Raw genomic sequence first — 11,430 nt, 5'->3', positions numbered from 1 at the left:
CTGAGAGCAGACCTTTTATTGCGATAAAATTAGCCGGAAAAAACCTTGAGTTAATTTTTGTACTACTTGTTATAGTGTTCGTGTTTACGAAAAGATACAACCATTCTGTAGGCTACTCATAGTAGTATCCTAGCTACTACTAAATTCCCAATTAAAACCCAAATAGAACCACACTACTATAAACTGGTGAGAATTTGCTGTTTTTAAAGTATGCGATTATGAATTTTAGACACAATTAACATCCCCCCTGTGGTCAGCAGTAGTACGTTTTTACCTATCTTCAGCTGAATGAATATGAATATAGCCTATGTAGAATGATATAATATATAACTGAAAAAGCCACATTAAACTTTATTATTAAACACATAAATTTGAACTGATGGTTTAAACAGAGGGCGTGTGATTTACCATTTAATATCTCATACAGTTGTTTACTGGTTAACAAAATAAAAACGTAATATTACTGTATATATATCAGCCAACAATAAAGGTAATGGAATTGTTGCACCGAATTGAAGTCTTACATTGGGCATTAAAGGAAAATAAATGACTGCTTCAACATGTCTGATAAAGTTTAAAATGGACAATTCTCAAGCTCCCGTGAAGTCCTCACAGTTGTTTTAACTGAAAAAAAGCTCCGAGTTGGGGGCCTGGACGGCAAAGGGAACAAGGCAGCGATACACCCTGGTCTGGATGCTCAGGGTCCATTCTCTCACAATAACACGCCATACGTAGAGACGTAGGTTACCTCACTTTCTTTATTAAAAGGATCGCCTGAATAACTACATAAAGAACGACAAGTTTCGGGGGAAAGTTCACCAGATCAGCAAAATTACTAAAATTACTCTTTCAGTTTGACTCAACTTGTATCAACGATTAGAAGAGGTTGTGTGGAGGAAAAAACAAAGCCCATCGGATGTTTTATTCTTTTTTATTATTTAAAAACGCTAGGGGGGATCATTATGGAAATAGCATCCACGCGATCTCTTGCGGCAAGTCGCATTAAACATCAACTTGTGTAGAGGGAGCGCGGAAACTGGGCGCAGATCAGATTAGAGGACGCTGCAGCGGGACAGGGGGCAGCCAGCTGCGGTAATTGAGGGGCACCGGGCTGCTTTGGACCGGTGAACGGATTTATTTCGTGGTTAAAAATAAATATAAAATCAATCGCAGCGACTGAGATCAGACTTTCAGATAACAATTGGCGGACGAGTCTGTGATGCCCGACGAGGCAGCCTTAGATGGGATAGACCGGGACCGCTTTTTGATTTTACACTTTCAGCTGAAGAACGAAGGCGTCTTAGATCTTCCTCTCCAGGTAGGCTTCACATGTTACTTGGAGTTATAAATACCGTTATATTTACCTCCGGCGATCGTGCTATTTATATTTGCCCTCATTTGAAACAATTCCTAAGGATAGATGAAGTAGTTTAACAACCTGCCCAGTTACTAAGGACACATATTTGTTGTTTTAATCGTGTTTCGCTGGCCCCCCGTTAGTCATGGACGAATCGATCCGTATATGCAGGATTTACGTACCCTGTATTGTAGGACAGTGATTCAAACTGAATAGCCTCATTCTTCTAAATTATTGATAAACTTTTTATGAGTAACATGCCGGGCATCCTTCCTGGTTGTTACATGGTGTTTGGAAATACAGTATAGTGTCGATTTACATTTGAAGCAGATTTGAGGTATATAAATGGTATTCTATCTATCTATCTATCTATCTATCTATCTATCTATCTATCTATCTATCTATCTATCTGTCTGTCTGTCTGTCTCTCTGTCTGTCTGTCTGTCTGTCTGTCTGTCTGTCTGCCTGTCTGTGTTTCACCTTGCATTACTGCTGAATGTCAGTGCAAATATTATCCAGCATACACAAGCCATCCTAATTTATATTGATATTTAATATTGATTATGCCTCTGTGGTATTTTCGTAGTATTGTATTGTATGCACTGGGTACTCTTCTTCATTTTGTTTCATAAGATTAAACAGCGAGTCTTGAAGTACACACACAATGCAGTATACATGATTATCTGCAAAGGAAATTAATATTGTTTTCCTTATGCATAGCAAGTGCTACATAGTCACTGACAAATGCAAGTTATTATTGTTAAAGTGCACTAGAACTGTATGATTGCCTTTGCTTTATCTTCTCTCTTCCTGGAACTGTGCATTACTTACTTTGTTACTCAGCTTTTGTAAGGTTCTCTGCTACAGCAGCATCAGGATGTGCAGCTTTGTGTGTCACTGAAATGATTGCTGATGTTATGGAACCAGCTGTGTCATTCTCTGAAGTGTTTGCAAGCTGACCAAGCATAAGTAATTAAGAGTCTATTTTAGGAATTAAGATACCTGTTAAGAATAGAGCGAGGTAACAAGAACAAAAACAACAACAAAAAATAATACGGATCCAATGACCGCTGGTGCTTGGACCCCTAATATTACTAATGATACTTGACGTCTTTCAACTGCTTATCTAGTACTGGTCTGTAGGTGGCCTGGAGTCTTTCCCTGACAACCTAGAATACAAGCAAGGGAACCCTCTTGCTGGGATGTCCCTCAGTCCTGGAGCACATGTACAAGTGCACTCACACATGCAAATCCCTAGTGGGGGGAATTTAGAGATGCCAATTAAGTGCATGTCTTTGGACTGCGGGAGGAAAGTGTGTCAAGAGGAAACACATGCAACACAAAGAGAAGAAGCAGAGTGAGGTGGGATTTCCTCTCTGTGTGTTTTATATTAATGTACCAGCTCAGTGGATCACATCCAGGGCTGTGGGTTGGAATCCTCTCTCCCTGCACTGTGTGTGTGTGTGTGTGTGTGTGTGTGTGTGTGTGGTTTGGATATACCTTAACTTATGGGGACCAAATGTCCCCACAATGTGATGAATACCCGTTTTTCCAGGTCCCCATAAGGGTAAACTCAATTTTCTAAAAATCCGTGACTGCAATGAAAAAACTAAACATGCAAAAAGTCTTGTGTTTTGTTTGGGTACTTATGGTTATAGTTAGGGCTGGGTAGGGGTTAAGGTTATCATAGTCAGCATTAGCATTTTCCCCATAGAAATGAATGAGCGGTCCTCACAAAGATATGATTACAGGTCTGTGTGTGTGTGTGTGTGTTTGTGTGTGTGTGTGTGTGTGGAGCTCGGATGATCTCCCGGTGTCGCTCAGATTCCCACCTGGTGTTGCAATTTCCTCCCACATCCCAATACACACACCTATGTAAGGTGGTCTCTCTAAATCGCCCAAAGTGTGTGCATGGATGTGTGCATGTGTGTGTGCATGGATGTGTGCATGTGTGTGCCTTACAATGGACTGGCACCCTATCCAGGCTGTTCCACATCCTCATATCCTGTGCTGCCTAGGAGAGGCACCCAGTCCCCTGTGATCTCATACAGTGTGGAACATTGCTCATATGCAAATAATGTTTTCAAAATGCACATTTAAATATTCTTGTGCACATGAAGTGCATTTTTGTGTCCTGCATACTGTAGTACCATAGTACCATATGTATCATTTTAAATTATTTTTAAACAGGATAACTAATATCACAACCTGGAAAATGTCATGTGGCGGAAACACACATATCTAAAAATATTATGTATATATGAACATTGCAAGTGAAATTTTTAAAAGTTTTTAACAATGATGCTATGAACTATATGAAATGTGCAACTAGTATTTTACTAGTAGGGTAATGAAACCCAGGACTAGGAATAATACTTTAATAATTTAATACTTCTCTCTGTGCTTTTGCTGACACCCCTATAGGCTTTGGCCCTTGGCCCCATGCACCTGCACAGATTTTTAAGAACAAATAGAACAATAGAAACACATTTATTTTTTATGTTATACCACTAGACATGAAATGTTGAACTAGACTAGCCAATTTTAACCAATTTTTAAATATTTTATGGAGATTGCCTTGTGATTGCACCATGACAGTCACTCGAGGTCTTCCTTGTGATGTAATATCCTGTTTGATGTTTTCTGAAAATCACATAAAATGAGAGTTCTTTTTAACCTGGATGTTCCTGCCACCTGCCATTTGAAGAAATCCCAATTTAGGAACAAAAAAGCATCAGGAAGCTATTCGCATAACTTCACGTTTTTGGATTTTTGGACAGAAAAATACCAAAAAAATAACTAACATAACATTTTAATATCTTCAAGGTGGGTTATCATAGTGGAGATAGAGAAGAATAGTACAGTGGCTAGTATAGTGTTCACGGTTATAGTGATCAACCGCTTATATGGATCAAAAAGCTTGGGACAGAATCATTCCTGTATAAATATGGTTTAAATAGTTCACTTATTGTACAATGTTCATTTTGGGTCTTTTTAAACATCACAACAAATGGAAAAAAAATGAACTGCGGATTTAAAAAAAACAAAAAAACTAAAAACATTACTTTGATCATCCTACTTTGCCTTACAGTAACCCATCTGCTTGTGGTTAGCTACCTAAGAAAGTCATTTTCTCTCAATTATAAATATAGACTCATCACAGCTTATGATAAATCACCAAAAAATGAGCCACAAAACTACAATAAGCCCTTTGAGACAATGTAACGTTGTGAAAATGAACTGTATAAATAAAACTGAATTGAGTATCATGTACAGTATTGTACTGTAGTATAGCATTTATCAATTTCACCAAGACAAATGTGTTCACTATAAGCGGTTTCTACTGTATTATCCATGTCATGGATTTCTTAAATTATTCTGAACTAAAATAATGGGTTTGGACCAGGGGTGGACTGGGTCCCCCTTGGTAAATTTTGCTGACCTAGGGGGTGAGGGGTCCCATTATAATTTTGCTGACCCATGAGCCTATCAGCCTACTGGCAAAATGCCTGATATGCCAGATGGCCAGTCCAGCCCTGGATTGGACAAAAAACATTTATAAAATATAGGAACCTCGTGAGAAATGAATCACTTCGTTGTCTTACAGCAAATGATAGCATGGTGAACAAGAACCTTCCCATCTGGGTCCTAGACCGTGAGGACCAGCTGGTCCACATCAACGTTGGGGGCCTGAAGCAGAGTCTATCCTCCAGCACGCTGCGAAAGTTCCCCGAAACACGCCTGGGCCGCCTGCTGACCTGTGACTCCGAGGAAGCTGTCCTGCAGGTCTGCGACGACTACGATGTGCAGCAGAAGGAATTTTACTTCGACCGCAACCCAAGACTCTTCCCGTATGTGCTCCACTTCTACCACACCGGCAAGCTGCACATCATGGAGGAGCTGTGCGTCTTCTCCTTCTGCCAGGAGATCGAGTACTGGGGCATCAGCGAGTTCTTCCTCGATAGCTGCTGCAGCTACCGCTACCACGACCGTAAGCTGGAGAGCCGGCACAAAAGTTGGGATGAGGACAGCGATGCCAGCAGCGTGGACACCTCTGTGGACGAGATATCTGACCTCAACAAGGACATCCAGCTGTTTCAGGATATGCGCTGTGGTAACATGAGGAGGTGCCTTTGGCTCACGCTGGAGAATCCGGGATACTCCATCCCTAGTAAGCTCTTCAGTTTTGTATCCATTACTGTGGTACTCACCTCCATTGCCACCATGTGCATCAACAGCATTCCGGAATATCAGCACTTTGACGAGGATGGAAAGTTGGTAGAAGACCCCACCATGCAGGCCCTGGAGGTCCTCTGCATCTGCTGGTTCACCTTTGAGGTGGTGACACGCATGCTCCTGGCACCCAACAGGAAGAAGTTCTTCTTGCACCCTCTAAACATGATCGACATTGTGTCTGTGTTGCCCATCTACATCACGCTCCTGTTCGACTTGGTGGCCAACAGCGACATGGAGCTTGGAAACGTGGGGAAGGTAGTGCAGGTCTTGCGCCTCATGAGGATTTTTCGGGTTCTGAAACTCGCCAGGCATTCCACAGGCCTCAGGTCCCTTGGTGCCACATTGCGGGTGAGCTCAGTCGCAACACCTTGATGTTCATTCTCAAGCATCTGTTGTACTGAAATGTATTGCATTCAACCATTGGTGGGTCATGATAGAAAATGAGTCACTTTTGAAAGAGCAGTTATGGTTGGTGGGGACTGTTAGACAGATTCATTGTGTCATTAATGAAGGGATATTAGGGTTGATGAAAAGATGTTTCAGATATCAGATTAGTGCCATTGAACGTATTTGGATTGATTGGTTTATGTGTCTTCAGTTCAACTTGAATGATTGCATATGTAGTATTAAATACATAATATTAATATGAATCAATAACATAAACAGTTTTCAATACATGAAAAATAAAGACACTCAAAAGATACACAATAAACATGTTAAACTTAGAAGATACCAAACCCGGAATCCCTAATCTTTGACCCAAATGGAACAATCTGGCTCAGTTTATTTTTAACAATGCCCTATCAGGGCCAGCTGGGCTTTCCTAAGTGGGGCTAATATTCTGCTGCTCTGTTTCCTGCTGGCTCAAGGAAATATGAAATGTATATCAAGAGTACTTACTCAGGCACAAAATAACTGATTTGTTTTGTCCCGTCTTCTTAATTATACCATAATGTTCCTGCATTTTTTAAAATTTTAATGGAAAGCATAAAGAGAATTGATATGCTGCCACTAGTGTCACTTTTAAGCATTACGGCTTGTGAAAAATCCCTAAATGAAATTATCCTTCAAGTAATCATGCTGAAAAGTAACAGGACTAACTGGCAATTTCCTGTGGATGATATGGATATTTATAATAGTAACATTAAAAAGGTAGCAAGAACAGCAAATTCAGTATGTCTTGCCTCCTACTGTAATTATTGTAATTATCATCTCATTGTGCTGCACACAATAGTATGACTATACTAATACTATGACTACGGCTAATCAGACAATAAACCGGCCATTACGGCTGTTGGAAATGCTTAAAATGCTGCCAACAAATGCATTGTTGATGTGGCGCATTAAACAAAGTGTGTGCAGAAAAATAACTGTAGTTCAAGGAATGTGCCTAAGCAATTAAGACAAAGGGCAAATGCTTCTTGATAAAATCATCCAGACACTTTTTCATGGATGACTGATCTTTATGCTGCAGATGTCTGCCACATAAGCAAGGAGATTTGATCTCTCAGTGTAACATGATTAGTGGCAAATGCAGTTGAGCTGTCGCATTAGTACGCGCAGATCTTGGACCGGGTGCATGGATATCTCCCATCGCCGTGCTGTTCTTTCCTACACATTTACTACATGTCATTCACAATGAAAGGAAATAAAAACTCATCAAAGTGTGAGGAACAAGACATATATAGTCAGATAAATGTTTCAGGGGCAGGCTCCCAAATGTTCTCCCCTTCCATTAAGGCCCTTTTTTGGTAGCATCTTCTGGAGTAAAATAACAGTCCAGGAAAGCACTGGTGGTTTGCTCAGGGCAGACAGCTGCTAGACCGACCCCGTGTTTTCCAGCCTTTCTCCTTCAGTTATATCCCTGTCCTGAATGTGCAGCTGGCCTCTATTTTCCGGGATGAACCTGGAGTTTATATCCTGCCTCCAGGATATAAAGGTATTCCTGTCCCCCTCCATCTCTATAGTCTTCTTGTTTAGCCACATTTTCGTTGGTTAGCTGCTCTCGAGTTCCATTGCTTCGATGCTGCATTACATGTTAGACTTCAAGATTCAGGAATTTATTGTCTTTTACGCAGTAAACAGTAAGTTCCACTATGCTATAAAAATCTTACTCTGCACGTCCTTATGATAAACACAAACGCAGGACACAGGTCACAAATGCACAATGCGCAAATGCAGTAACACAATAAGTAGAATTACAATAGATTATGTGAGAGAATGTAACGTAGTGCAGTGCAATCATAATGCAAATACTGCAGATGAGTGGATGAGAGGTACATAGTTTGGAGGTTGTGTCTGATGGGAGGTTTCTCATTCCATGTTTGCTCTGGATTTTGCAGCACAGTTACCGGGAGGTGGGAATTCTGCTGCTCTACCTGGGCGTGGGCGTGGCGGTCTTCGCAAGCATGGCATATACCGCCGAATATGAGGAAGACGTGGGTATGGACACCATCCCGGCCTGCTGGTGGTGGGGGACGGTCAGCATGACCACGGTGGGCTATGGTGATGTGGTCCCTGTCACCGTTGCCGGCAAGCTGGCCGCCTCTGGCTGCATCCTGGGTGGCACGCTGGTGGTGGCACTGCCCATTACAATCATTTTCAACAAGTTCTCCCACTTCTACCGCAAGCAGAAGGCCCTCGAGGCCTCCGTGCGTAACAGCAACAGGAAGAGGCCGGCCACAGCACAGGTGGAGGTGGATGCTGGGTCGGACGGCGACAGCCAGTGTTTGGAAGAGCTGGAGGATGATGAGGAAGTGGTAGACAGGCGGGAGGAAGAGGGAGGGGTGGTGAACTACAGCTATGTTGACCATGCGGTTCCAGCTGAAAGGAGATCGCCTGTAGTGAGAATAAAGGAACTTCTGAAAGCCTGAACTACTTCTTTGCAGCTCCAAAGAGCCAAAGACACAATTCAACCACTGAGATAAAACAACCCCAGGATTTCTCTCCATGGCAACAGCAGCTGTTATTAATCAATAAGCTAGTGTTCTTCTATAAGGAGGGCTTCTGTCCTTATTCTGTTCGGTAATGCCGAGTTTTGAGATTTGTTATTCCTGTAGATACATTCAAAATTACCACTGGTATAGAGAGTTAATTTCTAAATTTGATGTCCTATATGAAATGCTGTTGTAAGTATGAGATGTTCACTTCTGTCACTATACACTGCATCCACATTGATTCAGAAAAGAATCCAGTTACAACCTTGCTGAAGAAGGTCAATGTTATTATACTACAGAACTGAAGTCTCCGGTAACATGTTTTTGTCTTATAAATGTGGCCTAATGATCCCAGTAGGACAGAAGGAGACAGCTGGAGGGGGATTGATGCATCTCATCAGGACTGGCCCCAGCAGCAGCACAGTGGGTTCCAACTCTATCCCGACCTTCTCAAACAGCTTAGGAGAGCTTCAGCTGCTGCTTGTAAGACAATGCACACGAGTAATTTAAGATTCCCTTGACAGGAGAAGCTGAAATCTGCAATGAGAAAAGTTCAGAAAGAAACGTTTTGAGCTACTGAAAATGATATCTGTCCTTCTACTAGAGCACATGTTCTTCTTCTGAAGAAGAATGAAAAAATATTATATCATAATTTCATTTTAACAAAACGACCAGCAACATAAAGGCTGCTGTATAAATGACCGACTCTGCCCTTTAACCCCAAGCTCTCACATGGGATGTGCAAAAAAGGGAATTTCTACATACCTGTACAAATGACACATGAAAGTATCTTTTCTTAACGATAGAAACAGCTGCAGCTGGATTCCTATTAAATCATTTTATCTCATTTGAATGACGTACCTACGGTTTTCCGGACTTTATCTTTGCAACGGCGAGTAGAACTGATAGCATTTCTAATTATCTTCAAATGATATCTATGAATGCATTTAATTATTAATTATATAATGGTAAGGGGATACATTTATACTTACTCATGCATTTCTTATATGTGATCGATTGTTCCATTTCCCTAGTCATTAATGTCTGGGCCCCTTCAAGTCTTCCCGTTTCTCCTTCCCTTCTCTCTTATTGGCATCACCTCGTTTTTCATTCTCTCTCATTCCTCGTTCAACTCAAAAAATAGCTCAAGTGGCCTGCTTTGGCGGCCCCATAGCCAAGTCAGCCTAGGGCCCCCAGAGAAGTTAATCTGCCCTTGTATGTGATCCCATCATTAGATAATTAGTAAAACTGAATGAATTATTATTGAATGTTGGGACTGACTTACCTTATAACATGATTGTCATAAACTTGAGAAGAATGAACTTGGCGTATCATACTCATGGATTCATTTAAAAAGAGAAAGATGAAATATCCACAAACCGAGCACAGCTACTGCATTCTATACATTCTGTGATGGGATTCAAATCAGTGATGTAACCAGCTAATTCATGAACAGGTAAAAGGTAACCCTGAACTAAAAGCAGAGAAATACAGACTTTGTGAGGATCCAGTGAGAGCAAACCTGAACTCTAGTGAGAAAAGCATCGTTTACCACATTTTTTTTTTTATATAGATCTCGCTTCTTAATGTCAAAATGGAGACCTGACGCACTGTGCTGCTAATTCATGGGTGCCCATAATGCTGTAAACCATCCAAGGCGGGAGCACCCCCCCTGCGTGGGGGCACATTAAGTGTAACCCAAGCTGGATTCCTGGAACGGCCGGGGATTCTTGCCTCTTATCGAAACCAGAACCTTCCCTGTAGGAATTTACCAAGCATTCGGAAGCATCACCACCGGCCTGTTGTAAGGTGAAGCTTGGTTTTTTGCTCGGCACATAAGTATGAGTCACTGCTGTGAGGCTTAACGTACAGTGGGACTGGAACCTTTTTACGCAACCGGCAAGACGTTCATGCAATGATGTCACCGTTGTCCAGACAGGCTAACCCCCCCCGATATTTTGTATTAAGCAGTACTTCACTGAAGAAGCTGTGGTCTGCAGCCACAACATGCACCACCACAGCTTGTCAGTCTACAGCTTCCTCCACCACAGGAAGGTGCAGGAAGTTGCCGTCGCTAATCTCATCGCTGTCAAGGCGAGGGGAACGGCAGGTGTTGAAATATCTGTTTAATATTTCAGTATCATTACATTTTCATTTCTGAGACAATACCGTCTGCTGAGTGGAGCGTCACAGTCCTCGGTTAAAGGCCTTGACTTGGAAGAAGCAGTGTAGTCGCAATGGTTATTTGGTACCACAGGGGTCTCTATTGCCAAAGACAACTCATATCCAAAGGCTCCCTTTCTGATTTATTTACCTTGCTGTAGAACCTGGAAAAATTCCAGAATAATGATGAGCTCCATTGTGCTTTGCCGCTGAAGAAACAGTGATATTGTTTATCTGGAAGGAGCACACTTAAGGGTACACAGGCATAAGGAGTAAAGTGCAGCTTTTAGATTTCACTGTGGAAAGTGAGGGTTCACAGGTTCAGTGCTTTCAAAGCAAGTAAGCGGTTACCAAAGACAAATGCTGCTAAATACATTTAAAAATGTAATAAAAAAAATATCCTTGTGTAAGGGAACTAGTAATGAAGACACAATGTAGATTAATGTATTCAGTACAGAGGCATGTTAGGCATGCGTGAGCATGATGCATTTAAGTCAATTACACTAAAAACATTTTTTTTTTTATTAACTAAAAGAGGTAACTAACCAGGCTGGTAAACTTGTTACGGAGTCATGTGATAAGGGGCACAGAAGCTGAACCCTGGAAAAATAATATTCAACTTGAATTTCTGTTGTAAATAGTTACTGTATCAACAGGTATGAAACTGTCAATGCCATGAAATAAAAAGAGTTTCAAAACTGTATGAAGTACAAATAAAACAAGTAAACAAAATATTGG

General features: G+C 41.3%; 1 protein-coding gene across 1 annotated transcript; it reads left to right on the top strand.

Annotated features, from left to right (window-relative positions):
- Positions 1-1,024: 1,024 nt before the first annotated feature.
- Positions 1,025-11,380, top strand: LOC111837496 (delayed-rectifier potassium channel regulatory subunit KCNS2). Its single transcript, XM_023799619.2, has 3 exons — positions 1,025-1,318; positions 4,965-5,941; positions 7,936-11,380. Exons 2-3 carry the CDS (start codon positions 4,976-4,978, stop codon positions 8,464-8,466), a joined length of 1,497 nt encoding a protein of 498 aa, XP_023655387.1. The 5' UTR covers positions 1,025-1,318; positions 4,965-4,975; the 3' UTR covers positions 8,467-11,380.
- Positions 11,381-11,430: the final 50 nt, after the last annotated feature.

This window comes from Paramormyrops kingsleyae, chromosome 8 (assembly GCF_048594095.1).
Source record: "Paramormyrops kingsleyae isolate MSU_618 chromosome 8, PKINGS_0.4, whole genome shotgun sequence".
Lineage (NCBI taxonomy): Eukaryota > Metazoa > Chordata > Actinopteri > Osteoglossiformes > Mormyridae > Paramormyrops > Paramormyrops kingsleyae.
Note: the sequence above shows the minus strand (reverse complement) of the source record. Positions and strands in the feature narration are given on the sequence as shown.

Excerpts from the sequence above, each read along its gene's own strand:
- LOC111837496 (XM_023799619.2), top strand. The coding sequence starts at position 4,976 with ATGGTGAACAAGAACCTTCCCATCTGGGTCCTAGACCGTGAGGACCAG. Across the intron at positions 5,942-7,935 it reads CCCTTGGTGCCACATTGCGG|CACAGTTACCGGGAGGTGGG; the intron begins GTGAGCTCAGTC and ends TGGATTTTGCAG.